This window comes from Microtus oregoni, unplaced genomic scaffold (genome assembly GCF_018167655.1).
Source record: "Microtus oregoni isolate MIOR12 unplaced genomic scaffold, Mior012 000070F_ref0000104, whole genome shotgun sequence".
In the NCBI taxonomy this organism is placed as follows: Eukaryota; Metazoa; Chordata; class Mammalia; order Rodentia; family Cricetidae; genus Microtus; species Microtus oregoni.
In genome coordinates this window covers 3,152,271-3,178,170 of record NW_024543977.1, presented here as the reverse complement: position 1 = coordinate 3,178,170, position 25,900 = coordinate 3,152,271, and the positions used below count along the sequence as shown (strand labels likewise).

Genomic DNA, 25,900 nt, shown 5'->3' with positions numbered 1-25,900 from the left:
TTGCTTTTCTTCAGTCAATAATTTTATTTTGTTTCTTGTCCACTGATAATTTTTGTGGTGAGCTATACTGAATTGCTTTGTGTATAGCGAGGTTTGATAATTTCACAATACCCAAAACTGTAGGCTTTCAGATTTCCCCCTTTCAATATATTTCTTCAACCAGTGTTCTCAGGGTTCCATTTTAAAGCCACACTAGCAGTAGAAATAATAGGAAACAATTAGCACGAAGCACTTTGCAGAACACTCGGTAGACTTAAGTGTCACCCTGGCACGACAGATCAGTGGTTGCCATTCTTCCTGTTTGTATTCTTATTATCAAGATGACAATATGGAGTTAAACATGGTGGTTTATAACAAAATTAAAGTGGCCTTGGGCATATATAGTTTCACCTTATATGCTGAATGACTACAGAAGTTAGAAAAAACTTATTTCTGCTATATTTGAAATTTTAATGAAATGTTTTAAGCTGTATACAGAGGATTTTCTCGTTCTTCTAATTTGTTTCTACCCCATGCCAAAAAAGCAGCACGTTTTATAAAACTTGAGATACTGGATATTGAAAAAACAGAATGATGTAAATATCATAATTCAGAGTTACTACACAGGAAATTCCAAAGTAATAAACAACTTGTAATGTGTGTTGCTAGAAACACTTAATTATACATAAACAATTCCAAAGGGATCCCCTTGAGAATGAACAAGCATGGCGGCATTATTTCCTTAGGACTACAGCATTCAGTGCCCCACCTCCTACTCCTGGTATGGCTTCACGTGTTGAAATCACAACCTTTGATTAATAGAGTGCATAATTATCGACTATCATGTACTACTCTCTCTGTACCCCTGACAATACAAGCTCTGTGTGTGTGTTTTCCTTAGAATTAAGGAATCATAAAAAATCTTTACGATCTTTAAGAATAGCTCACCTATATTTAAGATGGACAGTTTTTTCATATTGGTTTTCTGAGACATATAGAACTTATCAGCATATACTTAAAATAATAGAGAAATTAGCCAACTGTAGTGGTACAAGCTGGTGGGAATATATTGAAGATAAAAAGACCAGATGGTTAGTTCAAGGGTAGCTAAGGCTATACCTTTAAGGTGGTCATCGTAGTGTATGTCTGTAAGCCCACCAATGGAGATGAAGCAAGAAGATCTGAAATTTAAGGTCAGCTTTAACTATATAGTGAATTCAAAGACAGCTTAGGTTACATGGAGCTTTGTCTTTAAATTTTCCAGAACACTTCTGAGTATTTCCATGATGAGAAGTCAGTCACAAGAAAAAGAAAGAAAATAGGTCACAAATCTTGAACCTGCTGGTTACCTGACCTTGGTATTTTGAAGAGTGCTCTCATGGGATGCAGCTCAGCCAGTGGAGGGTCTCCATCACCAAGTTCAATAGCTGTGATACCCAGGGACCATGTGTCACATCTAGCATCATAAGTGGTATCTAATTGCTGTTCACATGCAATCACCTAGAAGACAAAAGCAGAAAAGGAAAGTGTCAAGGTTTCAACAAGCGAGCAGCAAAATGTTCAGAGAAAAGTCGAAGTGATTAAACTGGTTAAGTTGAAAGACAGTTAAAGATAAAAAGCAATAATTTAGAAGGAAAAGGAATCATATAAATAATAATATTTTTATTCTGAGCATAGATAATAAAATAGCAGGTTTGCAAATGTATGAAGAAAGGGCCTATGAGAAGAAATAGTTTAGAAACTATATCAGAAAGAAGAAAGGAATGGTGTCCTGTGTGGAATGGAATCAAACACAAAGCTATTGACTGTCAGATATTTGTTTAATAAACAGCTGAAGAGGGTAGGCAGCAGCCACCCAGCAGCAAAGAAAAATAGATCCCAGAGAACTGAAAGTGAAGGAATCAAGGGAAATCAACTTGAGGGCAGTTTAATTAAATAGCCTTTAACCTTACGGGCAATTAGAAAGCAAAAGCACCCTGGGATGAATGAGAAAAATTTGGAAGAACGCAAATGGCTTAAACCATTAATAAGAAAAAAGTCAACTCAATAAAAATAAACACCAATGGAAAGGTACAATGGCTTATGGAATCATACTAGATTTTCAAATTGCAGTCAACTGCCACTAACCAAATGTGACAGTCAAAAGAATAAGTGGAGGAGAATGGTTTTGCAATATTGTAATAAAATTTCCTTCATAACACTTCTAAATGTGTAAGAAGCCTATAAATCAGTAGCTCTCAACCTTGCTAATTCTGTGATCCTTTAATACATTTTCTCATGTTGTGCTGACCTTCAATCATAAAATCATTTCATTGCTACTTCATAATTGTAATTTTGTTACTGTTATGGATTGTAATGCAAATATCTGGTATGCAGAATATCTGATCTGTCATTCCCTGATGTGGCGCTTCCCTCTGTATCTTGTGAATGTGTTTTATTACCATTGGTTAATAAAGAAGATGCTTTGGCCTATGGCAGGCAGAATAAAGTCAGGTGAGAAATCTGAACAGTGATGTAGAAAGAGCAGGCAGAGTCAAGGAGACCCCATGTAGCTGCCGAAGGAGAAAGGCACTGGAACCTTACCAGTATGCCACAACCTCATGGTGATACATAGATTTATAGAAATTGGTTAATTTAAGGTGTAAGAACTAGCTAGAAGTACGCCTGAGCCATCAGCCAAACAGTGTTGTAATTAACACAGTTTTTGCATGATTATTCACATCTGGATAGCTGAGAAATGAACATGCAGTCTGTTTACAGTCCCGAAAGGGGTCACAACCCACAGACTGAAAACACTGATACAAATGCTCATTGTTAGCATTAATGATTACAGAAGGGAAATTCGGCTTCACATGGTGAAAAACATTCATTATTATTATTTCTTTTATTTTTGAGATTAAGTATAATTACATCATTTTCCCCTTCCCTCCCCACCTCCAAACAGTCCCATATAACTTTCTTTGTTCTCTTTTAGATTCATGGCCCTATTTTTCTGTTAACTATTCTTACATGCACATATGTATATGAATATAAACATATATTCCTAAATATATAAATACAACCTTCTCAGTCTGCAAAATGTTACTTGTATGAATGTGTTTAGGGTTTTAGATAACCAATTGCTGTGCTCTTTCTGGGTAAGACTATTTTTCTTGCTCCCAGCATTCCTTAGTTGCCTGCAGTTCTTTGTGTGGGTTTGAGCACTTGTGGAGGCCCTGCCATCCACTTTTGCATGTCTATTGTTATCCTTGTTCAGCTCATGTTAGGCAGTCATGCTGGTGAGACATTGGGTGGAGGCTCTGAAATTACTAGAGGCACAATCTCACAGCAAAATCCCTGTTCCTCTGTGGTGTGGGAAATCCTTCTGTCTATGTGTTGCTTTTATTGATTGATGAATAAAGCTGTTTCAGCCAGTGGCTTAGCAGAATAGAGCTAGGCTGTGAAACTAAACTGAGTGCTTGGAGAAAGAAGGCAGAGTAAATAAGTCATGTAGCCGCCCACAGGATACAGATGTGCCAGAACCTTGCCAGAAAGCCACAGATTTATATAAATTTAAGAGGTAAGAGCTATCCAATGAGAAGCTAAAGCTAATAAGCCAAGAGTGATTTAATTAAAACAGTTTTTGCGTGATTATTTTGAGTCTGGGAAGCTAGGAACAAATAAGTAGTCTCCGACTACACCTCTGGCTCTTACAGTCTTTCCACCCAGTCATCTGCAATAATCTCTGAGCCTCAGGTGCAGGAGTGTTTTAGTAGATGTATCCAAAGGGTCTGGACTCCGTAACTGCATTTTGATTGGTATGGTTTTCTGTAATGGTCTCCCTATCTGTTGCAAGAGAAAGTTCCTTGATAAGGACTAAGAACTACAGTTATCTATGGGAATGAGGACAAATACTTAAAATAACCACTATTTTTAAGCATTATTTAGTGTGTGTGTGTGTGTGTGAGAGAGAGAGAGAGAGAGAGAGAGAGAGAGAGAGAGAGAGAGAGAGAGAGACCATGCATGTGTGAAGTTCAGAAGACAACTTGCAGAACTTTTCTCCTTTTGCCACGTGGGTTCCACAGTTTAAACTCAGGTCATCATGCTTCACGACAAGCTCTTTTACTTGCTGAGCCATCTTACTGACTGTTGGAAACCATTATTTTTAAAAAGTCTCAAATTTTGTGAATGTCATCTCACAAGACAGAAATTAATTTTGAGGGTGATGGCAGCTTAAAGCCTCACCACTTGACTACAGTATGGATATCTCTGTGGGACATTTCTCATTGGTGAATCCAGCAAACATCAAAAAAATCCCTGTGAAAAAAATATAAAAAAATCCCTGTGTGGGCTTCAAGAGTTGAGTTGGCATCTTTCATATACACTGTTCAGGAAAGACTACTTCTTCATGACAAATGAGTCCCCTTAGAGCTGGCACTGAAAGCCATAACAGTGAATATCTGAATATAAACATATCAGTGCCAGCACGAGCAAGGAACTCAGGACCACGAGGGGTGCACCCACACACTAAGACAATGGGGATGTTCTATTGGGATCTCACCAAGGCCAGCTGGCCTAGGTCTGAAAAAGCATGGGATAAATCCGGACTAGCTGAACATAGTGGACAATGAGGAATACTGAGAATTCAAGAACAATTGCAGTGGGTTTTTGATCCTACTGCACGTACTGGCTTTGTGGGAGCCTAGGCAGTTTGGATGCTCACCTTACGAGACCTGGATAGAGGTGGGCAGTCCTTGGGCTTCCCACAGGTCAGGGAACCCTGATTGCTCTTCGAGCAGATGAGGGAGGGGGACTTGATCGGGGGAGGGGGAGGGAAATGGGAAGCGGTTGTGGGGACGAGGCAGAAATCCTTAATAAATAAATAAATTTAAATAAAAAAAGGTAAATATTGATAGGTGATATGCGGGTAAGTGACAGATGATAGAAAGATGAATATTTGATGGAGGATAGATGATAGGAAGATGAGAAAATGGCAAAGCGTGCTGTCTTTAAAATAGAATTAAAATTTGAAATGTTAACCAAGAATTTCACTTTCCATGTGGTTAATTTTGAAAACACCATGACGTTTTTTAATGATGAGCATATTGTATGTGTTTACCTGTTTCCTTCTAATTCTTATAAATGTGTCATTAAATGCTTTGATTACCCCGGTTCCCTGGACACAGGGCCTCATGCATGCCAGGTAAGTGTTCTGCACAGAGCAGCATCTCCAGATCAGCAGAAACGCTATTACTAACAACATGGGGCATGTGGGATAACCTGCAGGTAGAAAGCTGGTTATTCAGAGCATGCTCTTCAGGATCAGAGAGCACATATAACAGAGAGAAGAGAACAGGCACAAAGTAATGACAACAAAACGGTGACTAGCAGTCACATGTAAAGGACTGCTTCTACTACAGGCAAGCAATATATAATTGTGATTTTGTAACTACAAACTAACATAAAATATAAAGCCTAAATGTTTCTCATACATCTTTTGCTTCTACAATCATCTTATGCTTCAAGTATGAATATATGTAAATAAAGTACAATATTTGGCACAGAATTACATTTTTATTGACTTCTCACTTTTGTAAAATTTAAAAATACTGATGTTTTATCAGAACAAATTCTGAAGAGGCTCTTATTTCAGATTTTTTCATTGACTTTTGTGCTGGTTTTTGCATGACTATGACTTCATTTCTTCATAGATGTGGTCCCTGTTAAAAGGATTTTAATCCATTGGAGCTTCAAAAACACTTATTAAAATTGTATCCTTTTCCTATATGTTATTTTTTAACTTTTCAAAAATAAGTAATAACTGAATTAATAGTTAAACAGAAATAGCATACCAGGATTTCATTTCCAAACAAATTTAATTGGAAGAATTTGCAGTATTATTGTAGCATTTGAACAACTTCTCCCTTTGCTGCCTGAACATCATATATAAATAGCAAAGCGTTCCCAATAGATACAAAGAGTGTTTTCAAAACTAAGTGCTCTTTATTGATCAATATAATTAAAAAGATTAAAAACATTAAATAAGGGCTGTTGGGAGAAGGTTTAATTCATGAACTTTCAGATGCTTTAGGAGTTTATCTACCAGTCCCCTAAGGTAATAGTGAAAAAAGTCTACTAAAGTTGCACTTAGTCCCCAGGCTGGTGATTTAACATAAGAACTCATCACATAGGTTGACGGACCTGAATCTAATCTAACAAGGTCAAGGGTTTTCTTAAAATGTTGATTATTATTTAAAAACAAAATGTAGCCAAATAGTGGGATGTAAGTGAGGGCATAGTGAACCACAGAGCTAGACTGCTCCATGGGTAGAAAGGTTAATGGGGATCAATCTGCCAAGATTATCTTTTGGTGCGTGTGTGTGTGTGCTTGCGTGTGTGTGTGTGTGTGTGTGTGTGTGTGTGTGTGTGTATGTGTGTGTGATGGGGTGGGGCAGAGATAAGAGCAGAGGGAAAGGACAGACGGAGAGCAGCAGACTGAAGACTGGCATGGAGCAGAGAAGATAGCAAAAATGGTGTGTGTATGGGGAGGGGGGTCTTGCTAATTAAAGGGGTTATGTTGTGGGAGGAGGGCAGCTTAGCTGAAACAACCTGGGAACTAGCATAGGGTTTTGATCTGTTGGAGACTTGTTTGAGTTAATAGAGAACCAGATGCCTTATCCAGATTTGGGCGTTGTAGGATCCAACAGGAAAGTAATGGCTTTCCCCGGCAAACAGAAACCCATTTCACACTGTTTCTGAAGATGCTAAGTGTTTACCAGGTCAGAGTCCTGTCTGAGGTGAGCTCAGACTGCCGCCACTTTTAGAGGTTCAGACCAACAGTGACAACTGCTAGCCTTCAGAAGAATGAAGGAAGAGGATACAGAGACCCGATATCAAAACACCAAAGAATAATAAAGGACACGCAGTAATAGCAATAAAGAGTAAAAATAAAACAGCATGCAAATATCCAGACTACAGATATATGCTTGACAACTAAAAGTAAATGTCAAGAAAAATTAAGCCTTCAAGCAATCTCTTTACCTCACCCGATTTGCTTGCTCAACTTTCAATTTATTCACGCATTCCTTCACAGCAAGTTTACCCAGAATTCCCCTTGTTCCTTCTTGCTCACATACAAACCCCACATTAAAACAACAGAGAAAACCTTTTCTTGTGGTTTGTTCCAGCACATTTAGGGAGAAAAAGCACGCGTGAAAAGGAGAACTTGTCTCCTTCAAAACTCTCTGACCTCAGGAGCCATCCAAAATGGCGTTCCTACGGAGGTGTTGAGGCGGTGCCGGGTGCTGCTGAGCTGTGCAGACACACCTAGGAGAGGAGAGAGGAGATGGTTTCCTGCATTAACCATTCATGTAAGAGATTCTAGCTGCTATGTTCTTACAAATTCACATCAGAAGTCTGTTCCCTCAGAGCTGCCGCTGTACTTGAACCTTACCTTTAAGGAGCCCAATCAGGATCTCTATCCAAAATACAGATTGGCCCTCCTGTTTTTATCTTCCATATCCAAATTCTATCCAACTGCTAGCCCTGCCTGAAGGCTTAACTTTTTTCATGGTGGCTTCTTTTCTGCCCAATTACAGTGCTCTCTACCTTTTCTGATAGTCTACATGGTAAACTATTTGTATCACATAGTTTGATTTGTATTTATTATTTGAATGGTGTTTGTTATCATCTTCCTTCCCCTGAACAAATTCTAGTGAACCAAAGAATGTTTCTATAAGGTTATATGTCCATAGAAGTTGAACTGAAAATACATATACAATTACTTTGCTAACCTTGTTCTAGTTAAATAAATCATCTGACTGAACGTTTCAATCTACCTTCCTCTACCTAAACCAACACCTGCTCCTTTTTAAAATTTAAATTTATTTTTAACTGAATAAAACCCCACAAAATTATGCACATTTATGAGAAATCTCATGATGTTTCAATGTACACACACACACACTGCAATGTTTAAATAAACTTAAACGTATCTATCTCCTCTGACGGCTAATGTTTCTTTATGTTGATTAAAGCATCGACAGCTACTTCCTCTTGTTTTCTGCGACACACATATCATCGTACACTCCTCATTACCATTCAGTTAGAATCTTTTTTTTTCTTTAGAGAGCTTACAAACTATAATAAACATGTTTAGCCGAACGCTCTGATCATCATTCTACTATTTCCGCTCAGTAAGAAATAACTCCCCTAAACTTCAAAACCAAATGTGGATGACGATCTCTCCATTGGCGTTCATAAATACTCCTCATGCAGATGCCTCCTAGGATGTGCTGCTCCTGGCCTCTGAGGGACTCCATCTAGGCCGTAAGTTTTCACTCTTTGATGTCCCTGCTTAGTCAAGTCCTCTCCTCAGTGAGTCCCAAGAAGGCTGCTCTCTTGCTGCTTATCTGAGGAGCCCAGCAGAGGAAAGTATTAATTGAGACTTTATTCTCTCAAGATAACATTTACTTTTTACTGTGAAATTAAAAGGCCGGATTTGGTCAAATGGTCACTTCTGTGATAGGATTCTTGACTAGTCTGGGAGGGACTAGGCTCTGGTTCTATGTCAGTTGCTTCCCTTGGAACTTGTAGAGCTGGATATAAATATGGTCCTAATTTAGTTTCTTTAAAGCTTGCCTGCAAAATATTAACTATTAGAGAATATCATCTTTACTATATATTATTTTTTTTCAAATTCCAGGGCAATTATCTAAAGAATTCTTAAAGTTCATCATCAATATTTCCCATGTGAAAAGGACATTAACCCATAATACATCCTTTCCAAACTTCAGCCTCTACCTCTGTTCCATACATTTTATAAATGAGAAAAATTAAACATAGCTCTAAGCATTCTATTTTGTTTCATATCATCTATGAACTAAAGTCTGTGTAATTAGATTGGATTGCATGATAGTATAGCAATTTATATAGATGGAATTTTAAAAGAAGTTTTAATTTAAAATGAACATAAATTTTCTAAAACTTACTCTAAAGGTATTTGATCACTTAAGAAAAGCTAAGTTATAGTTAACCCTTGGTTATTATCTTTGCCTCTATTTGATAAATGTAGCTTAGCAGTTCAAATGTCATTTAAGTGATATATAAAGAGAAAGAGAATAAAAAAACCAAAAGGCCACACATAACAAAATAAAAATCAAGGTTTGTTCCTAGTAGGAAAGTGACTTTTTAAGCTAATTAACATTTTTTTCTAGGCATAAAGATTATGCCAGAAGAAGTGACATTTTTTGGTAAGTGGTCACATCTGAGCTAAAGTTGGAATTCATACACAAAGCTGGCTTTCAAGGAACATCCTTCTACACAACACAGAAATGTAAATGGGCAGAACGCTAAGGACAGAATACAGAGGCATGGCATATGATCCTGGCATTCCATTATGTTTCTTAAAAAGTGAATTATGAATACAGACACTTAAGAGGGCAAAGTATTAGAGTTTAGCCGGCAGCAAGAAGGTTCATTCCCTCCAGAGGTCCAAAGTAGCCACACCCCCAAATTCTCCCTCAGTTCCCTGAGCAGCCAGTACTGTCTACAGCATCCTGGTTTAACACTGGTCAGAGTTAGTTTATATTGCTTAGAACAAAGGAACTCTAAATCCAAAGTCCCAGGGACTTTAGATCTTAAACAGCAAATTGACAAGGACAATAGGCAATTTTGAATTTTTAAGGCCGAGAGGCTCTGTGCTTATAGGAAACTGTACTACATTTCTAGTTTATATTCATATGGCATTAAGGATTTTCTGAGGCAAACAGTTGGCCTCCAAGGGTTCTGATCAGATAGCCTGAATGATTAAAAAGCAAATCTAAATAGGGACACTGCCCATAGAAACAGAGGTAGTTCTCTCTGCTGACAGCTATTTTAAAGGATGCATTACAATAATAACTGAACAGAGGAATAACTATTCTTGAATGTGAACAGTAGTTTGCACACACACCGGTGTTGCTATCCCCTACAAAGACCACTGGCAGGGCTCAGCTGACAGACTACAACACCCTTGGAGACTCTTGCATCATTTGGTGTCATCAAAGATCTTTAAGAAAAACAAATTACGTATCACTCCTTCAGGGGCAAACTGTGGTAAACAAAGAAAACACAAACACACAAATAAGTGAACAATACAACTATGTCAGAAAGGTGTTCTTGAGAATATGAGGTGATTGTAACATTAAAAACAGGAGCACATCCCATTCTGATACAGCAGGACCCAAGATGGCATTTGTTAGAGCCCACATTCGAGATGCTTCTCCAGTTCCCATTATGCCTCAAGATCATTTCACTCACCAAGATTCAACCCCACAGACAGCTTGTCAAAGTCTTACTTCCGGTGAATGAAATAAAGCTGAGCAGAAGCAGGTTTTTTTTTAGAGTGAGCTGCATTTTTACTCACCATAAATTCCTGCAAGAAAAACAGCTAAGAAGATTAAAAGCACAGAACTCTAAATAATTGGCGTAAATTACTTTAAAAAGCCACAAAGAACTAAACAGTAGCCCCAGGAAGTAAAAGGATTAGGAAAGACAGTTTGTCCAGAGAGTAACAAAAGGAATTAGTCACCAAAGTGAATAGTTACATAATCATCTCAAGAGAGAAGACGCTGAAGGGTGGAAAATTCCAGGCAGAAAACTTAGGATAGGGAGACATTATGGAAAGGAGCAGGAGGCCAAACAGAGATCACGCTGAACAGGCAGTAGAAATCCTCTCAGAATCACAGCCACAGGGATGAGACACAGGTTTATGCTAATGATCTCCAGCCTTTTGCTTTGCTGGGGAATTTTCAGGCTATTCTAGGCCCAGCGAAAAAGCCTTGCTGGCTGTTCCGATTATACAAGTCTCACGTCCAGGAAGAGAAATGCATAGGATTTATGCCGGTGTTCAGGAATTTCTTCAGGGTTTCAGAGAGATGGCAGAAATATCTAATTTGTTATTTCTAGACAATTTTAAACAGACATCGTTAAAGCAAAACTCTAAACAACAATGATGAAACTGAATGAATGAGAGTTGAATTAAAATATATATGTATGTGCATATATAATTTTATAAAATATATTATATAATATATAATTTTATAATATATATAATTTTCACTGTAAGAGGCCATAAAATACTTTACACCATCTAAGAGTATCATTCTGCAGTTGAGGTTAAGGCAGTGCGGTGGTTACTGTCTAATTGATGGGATTATGGTGCAAAGATACTTGGTCAAACAATATTGTGGATATTTATGTGGAGGTGATTTTTGGGTAAATCAGCATTTACCCTTATGGACTACAATCAGATCAAGCTTCTGCAATGTAGGTGGGCCTTACTCAATCAGACTACGGGACTCCCCCAACTCTCCAAATCCCTACTGCTGCCATAGCTTACGCTGCAAATTTAGGGCTGACCAAGAGTCCCCAGCCTTGTAAGTAAATCTGTGAAATGAGTTCTGTTAGGTTATAGACATTCTAGCCACAGCTTTAAGAGAACCAGATGTAGTGTCTTGGGGAAATCAGACCACACCCCATGCATCTCTTTCTGGAGGGTTAGGAAGAACCTCTGCTGTGGCTTTGGAGTCCTTCCCTCTCCGCTATAGCTACAAGGTCAACTCTATTGAAGCCTAAAACTAAAGGCAACTTTCACCTAGTGTTTCCCTCTTGAACTTCTTCCTTTTTGAAATGGAAAAAATGAAAGCCTAGAACTTTCAGAAGTACCCAGGGGCTGGGAGTATAGTTCAGGGGTAGAGTGCTCCTCTGTCTTACACTGGGCCTGCAATCTGATCCCTAGCTGAGGCAAAGAAAACCCAACTGAAGACAAAGGTGGGGACTTAGATGAGGAAACAGACAACAGACTTGAAACAAGCCTAAGAAGATTTTATGTTTATATTTCAGGGTGACCCTTGGCAGAGAGACGCATGCAAAGTGTGTGTGTGCACGCTCACCTCAGCAAACCCTGGGAAAGGAAGAGTCTGCTTTTCAGAACTTCTATATCACCAGACATAAAGAACCAGCTTCAGTGGCAGAAACAAATCTAAAGGCATACAAAGGACACAGGGAATAATGGCAAAGAAAAAAAAAAGCTCACAAAAAGCATGCCTGAGAAAGTACAGAATGACGATGGGCTTGCTAAACAAAGGCTTCAAACAGGACTATCCAAATATGCTCAGAGAACTAAACAAAGACAGAAACACTTGGGTCTCAGTGAAATTGCAGACCAATTTTTAAAAAAAAAAGTCTAAGAAGAAATTCATTGTGATAGTTAATTTTGAGTGTCAAATTGGTTGAATTGAGAAATTCCTAGAGTGGTGGTTCCCAACATATGGATTGAGACTTCTTTGGGGGCCTAAGACCATTGGAAAACACAGATATTTAAATTGCCATCCATAACAGTACCAAAATAACATCTATGAGGCAGTAATGAAAATAATTTTATGGTTGGTGGTCACCACCACATGAGGGATTATATTAAAGGGTCACAGCATTAGGAAGGGTGAAAACCACTGCCCTAAAGGATTTATGAGGTCTCTCCTTGGGTTGTCTGTATGAGTGTTTCCAGAGAGGTGTAAGTAGAGAGGGATGTCTGGATTAAATGTAGGTGGCATTGTAGTATGGGCCACAGTCCCAAGCTGGATAGAAAGGTCAAAAGGAGACAGTAAGTAGGGTGCTAGTATTCCTTGCCCTCTGCTTCTTGGTCTACCTGGGTGTGAGGATTCCTCCCTGTATATTCCTGCCACCATGTCCTCTGCTGTGCCTTTACCACCATGGGTGTGCTTTTAAAATGTAAGCCTGTTTCTGTCGATATTTCCTCAAAGTCATGAAAGAAAAGGAACTAAACACACTCTTAAGTGGCAAGATTTAAAGATTTGAGCAAGTATAAGAATCAGTGAGTTTGAAGGAAGACAACTGAAATTTTCAATCATGTGAACACAATGAAAGATTGTGGTGAACAGAGCCCAGGAATTCATGAGATGCCTTCATGGAGACACACAGATGCACAGTTGCATCCAAGGAGAAAAGAGAAAGGGGAAGATTATTCAAAACATAATGACCCAAATGTTTTCAAATCCTATGGAAGACAAATACAAGCACATATAAAAGTCAATAAACTGTAAGTAAGGGGAGATAAAGGACACTGCCCTGCCTCCCACCTCCACAAAGACTGTCTGAGGCAGAATTTTGGAACAGAATGAGCCAAGTAACTTCACATAACTGACCCACAACAAGATTGGGAGTTCATCTCTCTGCAGAAACAGTGAAGCCAGAGTTAGTGAACTGAAATGGTCCTATTTAATAATTCTATATCTTCTAAATTATCCTCCCCTGACAAGGGAGAACTTTCAGATATTCCCAGATCAATGAAAGTTGGAAGGTTTTGATACAGTTGAGCTTTTCTTGTCGGAGCCAACATGAGTTCTGCTTCCTGTAAAGACCCTAGAGGGTGACCGAGAGGTCTCAGCGGGCATGTAGTCTGAAAGGAATTTTGGTTTGCTTTGTTGTTTTTGCTTGTTGTCACTATCTTAGAGACAGGGTCTCACTACTAAACCCTGGTTAGCCTGAAATTTTCTTTGTAGACCAGTCTGACCTAGAACTCACAGAGATCTACCTGCCTCTACCTCCGCCTCCAAATGCCAGGATGAAAGGTGATAGCCAACTCACCAGGCCTTCCATTTTTATTTTGACCTAATCCCAGAGTTAGGGAAAAGTTGGCAAAAGAGATACAAGATTTTCATTTCATTTTTTTGTTTTTTTTTTTTTTTAATGCCCTGCCTCATTTGGTAGTAGATGGTTCAAAACAATGTCTTTCCCATCCTTAAATAGTCTGTAATTATTACAAACAAAGATATTCCTGCTTTGTAATCATCAAAATTGTTAGGTTTTAACTCATAAATTCTATCATGTAATCTACAAACCTCGAGTTTCAACAATGCTACCAAAACGGCAGCAAAACCTAAATGCACCCAAGATCATGTTCTTCTCTTCACGCGTTGCCCCGTCTCTGTGATTTGCAGTCTGGCCAGCTACTCCATCGTTCCTTGAATCCCAAAACCTGCACATTTGTCAAATTTTAAGCCTGTTAGTTCAGAGACTATTCCCCAGTTTGAACTGGTGGAAATTATGTCATGATTTCAGCTTTGGCAGGAATACAATGGATGTGACACAGGGCTCATCCCGTTAGGTCAACTGATTTCATTCTTCCTGTGATCAGCCATGTTCACTCTGACTTGATTGACACCTGTCTGTAGACTTCTCCTCCCAAAAATTTCTCTTTTACCTTTTTGCCTAATAAACACTTTGTGGGCAGGTATGTCATGTCTGAGACTACCCTAGTTTTATTCAAAATTTGACCCTTTATCATAGACATCTATTGGATAAATTAATTTATCACTATGGTGAGAGATGAATGATGATTTGGGGCTCCACCATTCCTTCTGTCTTTATCTGTGATAGGAGGTTTTTGCGTCTCTCATCTGTTCATGCACATATGTGTGCCAGTGTGGACTAATGGACTTCTGTTTTGTTCAATGGATTTCTATGGTTACAACATTATTATCATTTTAATGCTCAGATGATGGCAATTTTGATGAGTGGCTCTTCCTCCAAGTTGATATCTGTGTTCCTTTGACATGGGTCCACACTCATTGAGAAGGTTTAACATTTGGACAAGGTAGGTCCCGGCTATCTGACATAACCCTAAAACAATTCTTCCTCTAAAGGACCTGACTTTTGCTTAGTTGGGAATGGTTATTTTTAAACCAAATCCAGACGAGACCTGAGCTTCTCATTAGTGGAGATGATAAAGAAATAAACACATATACACATTTCACAATACACATTCTTTATTTTAAGATAATGGTTTTATTTATTCTTTGAAATTTTCCTATGTTTTGATCCCTTCCCCCAGCTCCTCTCAGATCTTCCCCACCTCCCTAAACTTTATATTCTTTCTCTTAAAAAAAATACACGAAAGTTATCTAATCTGTATTGGTTGACCTCTCCTGAGCATGAAGCTTGTATTATTATATTTGACACCTACACATATATTTATCTTTCTCCACATTTGTAATTCCTTTCTAAATCAGGCAGAAGTCCTGGTTAATTTCCTGAGGCTATCGAGGCTGCAGTCTCTAGCCCCCACCCCCACCCCTATGCAGATGCTGCATCCATCTCACTTTAGGCCTGAGAATCCACTTGACATCATCATGGCCACCCCTCTTAGATGCCCTTCTTCTTCCACTTGGGAACCCAAGACCACATCCTATGGTACCATAACTAACCCCCTCCCAGTGTGGACACCTTCCTGACCTCTGTTGGGACCTAAATTGGGTGAAAAGTAACAACTTTTCAGTGCTTGCCTGTCCCACCTACTAACGTTTTTTTTCTGAATGCTTAGGAAGAAAGAAGTCTCCAAAGTCAAGTGTGCCTTCCTCATTTGATCCTAACAAGTGGCTTATTAACAACTTCGCTTTGACCTACATTACACACTAGGGATTTAATATAAAATGGGGCATGTGGATAATGAGAGATTTAAAGGCATAAACTACTCTGTCATAAGAACAATGTCTAAGTAAATCACGAGATGTCACCTCATGCTCCTGTGCCAAAATGCTAAGTGTCCTATTAGAAAGGACATTCCCCAGGGAAAATTCCACAAAGAGGAAGGCTGCGGGCTGTCTTTAAGCCGAGTCTCATTTTCAGTTTATATTCTAGATAAGGACAGCTTTTTCAACATTAGCTGACCTGCCTAAAGAAGTTACCTCCTGGGAGCTCATTTTGTTTATTGACTGATCATGCACCCATGACCACTGATGCACCTCATTAAAAGTTTTAACCAGCTCACTAGTCTCCTAGCTCTCTAAGGGGTCTGGTGGCTTTCCACAATTGTATGTCTCCCTTAACCGCTAAAACTGTTCTCAGACAGACTATGCTTATGGTCAGTGCTAACAAGCTAAGTCCTACTTTTGTATAATTATATTTCTTAATATTTAAAATAATACCGACTTTGCTGTAGTAAAAGCTACTTATTAGAAACATAAAAGGACACCTGGAAATTCTTATTTCATAATGGAACAATCATGTGTCAGATAGTTACTGTGCCTATAGCAATGTACAGGAGATGAAATGTAAATATCCTTATTTTTAAATAGGCTTATATTTTTGAGCAATTCATATATGACCACTGCATTTACATCATCACTATTGTCCGTCACTCTCCTAGTTTTAACTTCTCCCCCCTTCCAGATTCACAGTTCCTTTCATTATTATTGTTACATGTATATGTATGCAGATATACATGTCATCATTATCCATCATCATCATCATTGCCATTTTATGTACTGGCAATGCTTAAGCATGCATGGACAGCCCATTTATGCCAGTTTTCCAGTTGTTCCTATCCCGGGCAGTCTTAAATGCTTGTGTTATTGTCATAACAAGGTTCCCCAGTCTTCCTTCATACTGCCTATCCAGCATTTTTGGGGTCTTCCTCTTCATCTTATCCCATGCAGTCCTCCAAGCAGTGCTATCTTCTGGTACCTGTCATCATTCATTCTCATAACATGGCAGAAGGTGCCTTTGCCATATCTTGTTTTTTTTATAGATGGAGATATTTCTCAACGTCATCATTGTGCAGTCTATTTCTTCGTGTGATGCCTAGAATCCTCCTGAGACATGCCATCTCAAACACATTCAGCCGCTGCTCTGAGGAGCATTTCATTGTCCAGGTTTCATAGTTGTAAAGAAGTCAGCCCAAGACAAGTGTCTAATACACTTGTAATTTTGTTGTTGTCGTTATGTCTCTTAATGACCAAACCTTCCTTAGTGCCTGGAATGCAATATGTACACCTGAATACATAACCTATAGAATTTATTTAGCTTTGCCACATGTAAAAGAATGAAAGTAGAAGCATATCTATCACGTAGCACAAAAATCAACTCCAGATGGATCAAAGACCTCGATGTGAAATATGACATGTAAAACAACTCGAAGAAAATGTAGGCACTCCCCTCCAAGATACAGGCATAAGAAAAGACCTTCTGAATAGGATCTATTTGTACAGAAATTAGGCCAATGACTGACACATGATTCCTCATAAAATTAAAAAGCTTCTGTAAAGCTAAGGAAACAATCAAGTAAGAGGAAGCCTAGAGAGTGAGAGAAAAATCTTTCCCAGTTACATATCTGTCAGAGATTAAAATCCAGAATATATAAGGAACTTAAAAGACAGAGTCAAGAAAACACATGCCACAACTAAAAACTAAGCTGTGGGTCTGAACAGAGAGTTCTTAAACAAAAAGAAATAAAAATGGATAAAAACACATCTAATATGTGTTCAACACTCTCAGTAATTAGGAAAATGCAAAATAAAACTATTTTGAGATTTCATCTTACTCTGCTTGGAATGGCTAAGACCAAGGAAACAACTTGAAAACACATTGTTGAGGATGTAGGGGAAGAGGATCAACCCCTCATTCACTGCTTGTGGGATTGCTAACTGGTACAGTCACTCTGGCAACTGGCGTAGAGAATTACCAAAAAGCTAAAAGTAAATCTACCCTATGATCCAGTTATAGCACTCCTTGGCATAAACCCTAAGGACTCACCATCCTAATCCACATATACTTGCTCCCTTGTGTTGATGTCTACACTATTTACAATAACTAGGAAATGGAGATAACCTAACTATCTTCCAAAAGATGGAGAAGGCAAATGTGGTACATATACACTATGGAGTAATACTCATCTGCAAAGAAAAATGTCATCGTGGAATTTTTAGGTAAATGGATGGAAGCACACATATCTTACTGAGTGAAGTTACCCTGACCCAGAAAGACAAGCAGTGCATGTTCTCTTTTCCTGGTGGTACCTAGTTCTGAATCCTTAGATCTAAGCATATGACCTGACTAACAGCCACTATCTTCAGCGACCCTAATGAGCTCTGAGTATACTTTAGGACGCAAGAAATTAAAGTAAGATTTATTCTAAATCCTATTGCTCCAAGAAGAATCCATCTCAGAAAATTTGATTTACTCATCAAATGAGGATGTTGCTCTTGGGTTTGATATTGCAGTTTGTGCTTTATTACATCTTATAATTTCTTCTTTCAATGAGAATTGTTACATATATATACCTACCACCTCGAGTTTGTAATCATAAAAAGACCTATGGTCCATTTTAGAGAACCAAATTAGATATCTGCTTACCATGGAAAATGTTTATGTATAAACAGTATCATACATGCAAATAATGTGCCTTGGGCATTGGACACCAAGAACACATTTAATAGACAACTGGCCCTATTTTCTAATGATCGCTGAAAGTCTACAAGCAAAATAATCTAAAACCAAAGCTCTAGTTTTGTTCTTATCCATGTTTTTGTAAAGATGTCTAATACAAGGTTACCTAGAGCTGGGAGCAAAGTTTAATACAGTGCTTTTCCAGAAGATACAAGGTTTAAAACTCTAAACAAAACAAACAAATAAGCAAACAAACAACAAAAAGAGCAACTACCTTACTTGTAATCTAGCTATAATATATATTATTTTAATAGACTTTGGAAAATATCTCTGAAAATACGTTTGTCAAGGCCACTGGCTTCTCAGATTTTTCTTTAATGTCTGGAGATGTTTATACTTGTTTTTAAACATCTGTTAATACAGATTATGCATCTGAGAGCAAGCTCTTAAGTTCAGTATCAAGTTCTCCACCGGGTATGTCTTAGAATGGAGAAAGCATTATTTTCTAGGTAGAATAATGGTCCTTCCTGTGGCACAATGGGGGTAAAGTGTTTCATTGTTCTTAGTATTTTGAATTTCCAAACAAAAGTCTTTACTACACATTAACCTGCCTGATTATCCAATCATATGGCTCTGAACTCAATCAGCAACACAGATTGGCTGCACCCGGTTTATGACTCAGGTATCCACTGTCAATCTCACTGCTGCTCGGCAGTCTGCAGAAGTTCATGTGAGACAAACAGTGCTGAGCAAGGCATATTGGATGCATATGCTATTCATCCAGATCTATGCGTGCTCTGAAAATCAAGCCTTGGGTAACCCAGACCATTATAGACTTGGACTTTACAGTAACTTTGAAATTAAATCAGTCAAATTTATTGAGCTTTAGATTTCAGAAAGCCGAATGAAAGAAAATTTGTGGATTCAATTCATATTCAGTGAACTGCTATGTTCAAAGCAGTAATTCTCCAGAATAGAATGAGGCACAACCTTGATCGTAAAAGACTCTGCCTATCCACATACATTTCTGAGTGTCTTAACTTACCTATAAGACCAAATAATTGTGTGATGAATTTATAAATAAAGAAATTCATAGGATCTTGGAGCACAAGTTGGGACACAGAGAAGAAAGAAGAGAATGTCTCGGAACAACATTGAGATGTCCTGGAATACTGTCACCAATGTCACATGCTTAGAAGTTCAAACATGACAAAGTAAAGAATCACCTTCAAAGTGAAAAGCAGCTATTCAGATGAGGGACACACTGTGTCTTGGGTTACCACACAGAAACAACCAGCTTGGTAAATGTGGGAATTTTCTATGTTACACAACAGAGAAAAGGAAGGCAGAAAAGTAATTGATCTTTGGGTTGAATCATGTCATCCAGGACCTCCCCCAGTTCTTTCCTTGCTCAGATGTGCCTTCTTCAGGAGAGCACCATGGTCACAAAGGTGAACAAAGACCTTTTGGGCATCATGATAAGACACACGGAATCTCAAGAACATCCTTCACGTATCTCCTCCTTACCTCTAAGGATGAGTGATCTTGAAGTGATCTTCTGGGATCCTTGAAGATCTCCTCTCATTCAAAATCCTGGACTTGGACATGTGTCCCTTCAAAAAGCAATCACTAACAGAGGCTAGGCAGTGGCCTCTCAGAATAGGCTTAACCATTTGGGATGCTGCATGGCCTGCTGGATAAACTACATATTAACATATACAGATGTGATCTCGGGTTAAACTGGGTGACTCAGTAGCCGGGAGGTTCATTTGCCAAATTAACTGAAAGATATTAATTTGTTTTCTTACTCTCAACTCAGAAAGGCAAACCTGTCAGGAAATAATAAAAATCATGCTAGGTCCTTATGCACTTCCAGGAAAACTTACCAAAATCTACTAGCTTCACCCCACCTTCAGCAGTCAACAGAATGTTATTCCCTTTGACATCACGGTGGATAGTTTTGTTGTTATGAAGATGTTGAAGTCCCTGGAAGGTGAAAATTGTATAATGATTCTTAAGAGAATAAAGCAAAGAAACATTTTTTTAAGGCAGTGCACTTGTGCAGAATCAATACCAATGTTAAAATCAGTGTTCAAATACTAAGATTTTACATTGAGTTAGTCAAACCTAAATGTATCATTTCCAACTAGTACTATATAGAAAATCACACAAAAAAGAGCACACCTCAGCTTTTACCAAAAATCTCTACACTTTTTAATGATATTTGCAGTAATTTCTTTGTGCACATGTGTGCATGCACACATGTGTATGTTCAAGCATGCAGAAATCAGAGAACAACTTGTGGGAGTCAGTTTTTGTTGGCCAAGTTTTCTGTCCTATGTGGTCCTGCAATCATTCAGTCTCAAAGGAAACGCACAGAGGTCTACATTAATTATAAGCTGATTGACCTAGTAGCTCAGGCTTCTTATTAACTCTTATAAAACTTATACTAGCCCATAATTCTTGTCTGTGTTAGCCACGTGGCTTGGTACCTTTTTCGGCGAGGCAGTCACATCTTGCTTCCTCTGCATCTGGGTGATGACTGCAGACTAGACTTCATCTTCTCAGCATTCTCCTGTTCTCGTCACCCTGCCTCTACTTCCTGCCTGGCTACTGGCCAATCAGCACTTTATCAAAATACAATTGATAGGGTACAGACCAATGTTGCACAGCAAGTCTTCTTCCACTATATGGGTTCTAGGATTAAACTCAGGTCGTCAGGTCTGACAGCAAAGCACTTTACCTGTTGAGTCCTCTTGCTGGCCCTCCAGTCTTAAAAAATTGTTGATTCCCAAAAAGGAAAACATTTTAAATACACTTATTTAAGATAGTGGCAAATAAAAATATAACTACTAGAAAAAAATTATATTCTATATTTATCTATAAAAATTAAAATAATACCTAAAAACAGAAATCAGAAGCCATCAAAACAAAGTTGACTTCTTATGAAAAACCCAAATTGTCTATGCTTAACACCCAGACTGCATGTGATCCTGTATTAGTCAATACTAATGTGGTTTTACTTTTTAAGTAGGATCTACATTTTATTTAGTTATAACTACTTTCTAATTATTGTACAAAGAATTCAAATGTCCTTACCATTAGTGCTTCATGTAAAATATATGCAATTATAGGCTCGCTCATTCTCTCTCCCCTCTTCAGAAGTCCTTTCACAAGCTCCGTCACCGACCCTCCATTGCACAGCTGGAAATGAGCGTGTCAGATGGGCATTAAAATGAACAATGTTTTAAAGTTCTTCCTGTAAATGGTTTCCTTAAAATGTTTAAAAAAAATTATCCAGGTATTCTGTTTAAGTAGTCTCATAAATGACTTTCATTATTTTCATGAAATCACAAATGAAGTGAACATAGAGACTTGTGATTACATATGACTGATAACTAGAACACAGGTTTCATCTAAATTAGTTTTTAGAAGAGAATCTTCTGCTTAACTTTAAGGATAGGAATTATGATTCTACAAATTATTCCCCAATTTAGGATATAAGCCTTAAAAGCAATACTGACTTCTGATATTTCAATTACTGTTGTTCATGGATATGCACTACTTTAAATGAGCATTTTAAAAAGAAATAAACCTCCTTTTAGGCAAAACTGCTAAGTACACGTGAGTAAGTATGGCAAATAGAACCCTCGGAACCAGTCTGGAATATTACACTGCCTCTGCTCTCCAGCGCCCTCCTTCTCTGCACACAAAAGCAGAGAGAATCTGAACCAACAAAAGGAAAGAATATGGTGAAGAAACTTTTCATATCAGGGCTCTGCAAAATTAGGTAACATTAAGTCACACTGAAACTTTCAAAGGAGGCACCTAGTCTGCATGCCAGACCAACACTGATATGGCAGTGGATGGAGAAGAGAGGTAACTTGGTCCTGGACCACAACAACATCGCAAGAATGCATGGATTCTGCAAGTCCTTGGTCCCTGATGCTGAACCCTATGGACTGCTTTCAACCTTGCCCTCCTCCCCTGGATCTTGTCTGTGGCCTTCTTCACCACCTGCTTCTGTATCATTGCACACTGCCTGGGAAACCACAGAGCCACCATTCTGAGCTCTAACAGGCTGAGAAGAGGAGTGGAAGCAAAGGTATATTTAGCATTCTAAGTTGAAATATTGAATACCTCTTTCCCCAATGTCTTTTCTAACATTCTGAATTTTACTGGGATGCTAAACCCGTCTGGATTAGATAGTAGCAGACATGATGTATTCAGAATTTACTGGATACTGGGCTCATTTCCAACCCTCTTATATGAATTATCTGTGAACCTCACCACTTTTGGAAGTAAGCATCATTATCTCCCCAGTAAAGATGAAGAAACGGAGTCACATTCATAACTCCTTTCTTTCTTCACTCAAATAAAACTTCCAGCTAATTCAGGACTGTGGACAGCCCAGAATGGCAAGGCCTCTGTTTTCTTTTGTTTCAGGAAGATGAACACAATTTAAGTCCTGCTGCCTGGTGCACACCATACAGGGTCAGGCTGCTTCCACCACAAGCTGGCAGATTGTCTTACAAAATTATTCTCAAACAGCTCAAAAGAAACTGAGAACTTTAAAATGCCTGGCCATTCCTCTACAACAGTGGTTCTCAACCTTCCTAATGCTGTGACCCTTTAATACAGTTCCTCATGTTGTGGTGACCCCCAACCATAAAATTATTTTTAGTGCTGCCTCATAACTAATTTTTGTACTGTTATGAATCATAATTTAAAGATCTGTGTTTTCTGATGGTCTTAGGCGATCCCCGTGAAAGGGTTGTTTGAGCCCCACAGGTTGAGAACTGCTGCTTTATAAGGACCAAGGCATTAGAACTAGTTAGTGACTTTATGAAAAACAATGCTAGAGACTCCCTTCCTTCCTTCCTTCCTTCCCTTATTCATTCCTTTGTTCCTTCATTCATTCCTTCCTTTCTTATTGTGGAATATTAGTTTAAGATGTGTTATATTCATTTATGCTGTGGAATATTAGTTTAATGATGCAAAGGTGTGCTTAATTCTTTTATGTTGCATTTGTTTAACTCTGTGAAGCTCTGTTACTTTGCCTGCTTAAAATACCTGAACGGTCTAATAAAGAGCTGAATGGCCTATAACTATGCAGGAGAGAGAAATAAGAGGGGCTGGCATGCAGAGGGAAGAACTAAGAGAAGAAATCTAGGGAAGGAAGTGAGGAGTAAGAAAAGGAGACAAGGATGACAAGGTCCAGCCACCAGCCACACAGCCAGCCACAGAGTAAGAAGGAAAGAAAGATAAAAAGTGCAGAGGCAAAATGTAGTTAAAGAGAAATGGGATAATTTAAATTAGAAAAGCTGACTAGAAACAAGCCAAACTAAGGCCAGGCATTCATAAGTAAGAATAAGTCTCCATGTATTTATCTGGGAGCTGGGTAGCTGGCCCTCGAAGAGCGGGGGAAAAAAAAACCAACTATGTTTCCTTTCATTTTCTTCTCCCCCTCTTCTTCTTTTGCAATGTGTAGTTCCTTCTGGGGCTGTGTTTTGTGAAAGAAATGTGAACGTTGTCCAGAAAGAGGAAAGGATCTTAGGCAGTACTGTTGAGTACGCTATGACCAAATCTGTCAGGACCACACACTTGCATGGAGGCCACCTGTATACAAAAGTATGTTCTCAAGCACGTCTACACAGAAGTGCGTGCTCTACCTCTGACTAATGCCACCTTCGTTGTTAACACCGTGGATAGTATTTCAAAGCAGCTAATGTTACCCTCTTCTTTCTGTCTTTCAAAGCTTCCTTCTTGTCTCAACCTCTTTGAATATTCCTGTATTTCTTCTTGTAGCTGCATTCCCATTGTGGGCTATGTTGTTATAAAATGAAAAATGAGCATTTAAAGAAAATCTCAGCTTATTGTTTTGTTTAGGTTCACATCACTGTGTTAGTGAAATAGTCTGAAGTCTGCCTTCTTTGAAACAGCATAGTGAATTTCAGGTCAATCCTGAAAAATCTGCAAACCCCAAACTACTCAAAGCTAATAATATCTACTCACTAAACAAGCAAGGAAGCAAAAGCCCAGTTGCTGCCACTGTGAATGGTCATACAAATTAATCCACGGTGAAGAGAAGTTAAATCCCTTTTCTGTGCATTCTCAGAAATGATTTACTCTTAGCTGATTTTTCCTAACTGGTTCATTTTTATTCTTTCATGGTTTAAACATGAATATAGTGAATTTTAGTCATTTTTTGCTCCTATTGCCTTCTCATCCCCATCCTTTCTTTTTGAAACCCTTCTTTCCAAGAGGTCACCCTTCTACTCTCATGTCTTCTTTATGTGTGTGTTCCACTGCATTTAGTTAGAGTTGTTTGTATGGGCTCGAGTGGGAGGTTATTTACTGAAGCATGAACAATGGGAGAAAATAACACTCTTCCCCTATAGCCATTAATGGCTAACACACTTCAGAGCTAAATTTTATATCCAGTATTTTTTTTTTTTACAGAAGTGATGTGCTGACCCAGGAAATATTCTTGACATGATGCATACAGATGTGGATTCATCATAATAGCAATTTCAGTTAAAATGCATTTTAGAAGAATCACAATTTATTTATTCATGTTCCACAAATACTTACTGAGTTATTAGCATATGTCAAGAACTAGGACACCTGTGGTTCTCAGGTGTACTCTTAGGGATACCTCACCAAGCTTAGAGATAATCTTTATCACTGGTGCTAGGAAGCTGTTGCTGGCATCTAGAGGTTAAGGGTGATGCCAACCATCAAGAAGCTCAGAGGACGGCCTTCCACAATGCAGAATCATGCAGGCCAAAATGTCAACAGTTCCAGGATTAAAATAAAACCAACAACAAGTGGTGATATTTTTGTCTATGGCTCTAACAAATAAAGCTTGCCTGAAGAGCAGAGGGTGGATCTAGCCACTAGTTAAACATAGAGGTCTGGAGGTCTGTACAGACAGACAGGAAGTGATATAGCTGGGCAGAAGGAAGAGGCAGGAGCTCAGCCCTTTTTCAGCTGAGGAGTTAGCAAGGTCAGAGTTGGCTGTGGCTTGCTCCTTTGTCACATTGATCTTTCAGCATTTACCCTGATGTCTGGCTCCAGGTTTTTATTATTAAAACCAATTAGAACTGGTGCAACAACAACCTAATTAGAGGAATGAAAATTAATTGCATGGATTCTATGTGGACAGGAGATGCAGAAGAGAAACACCTGCAGAGACTAGAGAGGCTGACTCCACAGGTGGGGTCTGTCATCACAGGCATATGGTGGTTTCTTCCAGGCTGTCCAGACATATTCACTGTGGTTGTTATTTCTCGTGAAATTCAGAACTGTACTTTAGAGGGTGCAGTTTAGTTTTATCAAATTTTTTTATGCCCCTGTCTTATTCATTATTGGACTGCTTAGGCCTCTCTCCAAACAGATAGTAATACATTTTGTGACCCTCACAAGATGAAAATTCTGTCATTTCCCTAGAACTCTACTTAAACTCACTAAACATTTAAAAACAAGTATGTATATTTGAATTAAATCAAGAGATATTTTAATGGTAAATAAAGAAAAAAAGTCATTTCACGTAAATATGACACTGTCCTCAACTGTGCAGGAGTCACTGAGCATGCTTGCAGAGTGAGATCCAGAGCTCCACTGTGGAAAACACAAAATGTAGCTCTCAGTAATGATGAAAAGTGAGCTGCTCCCTCTAGAAATATCAACAGAGCTTTACAAGAACATGAGATAA

General features: G+C 38.5%; 1 protein-coding gene across 2 annotated transcripts in view; it reads right to left on the bottom strand.

Moving 5' to 3' along the window:
• The window catches only part of Myo3a (myosin IIIA), a 189,231-nt gene that overhangs the window by 142,973 nt on the left and 20,358 nt on the right, over positions 1–25,900 (bottom strand). For both annotated transcript variants that reach the window (XM_041641611.1, XM_041641610.1), the window contains exons 3-6: positions 21,283–21,387; positions 20,070–20,169; positions 7,208–7,284; positions 1,334–1,479 (exon numbers count right to left, since the gene is read on the bottom strand). In XM_041641611.1, the coding sequence (XP_041497545.1) occupies positions 1,334–1,479; positions 7,208–7,284; positions 20,070–20,169; positions 21,283–21,387 (428 nt within the window). The remainder of the gene's footprint in view (positions 1–1,333; positions 1,480–7,207; positions 7,285–20,069; positions 20,170–21,282; positions 21,388–25,900) is intronic.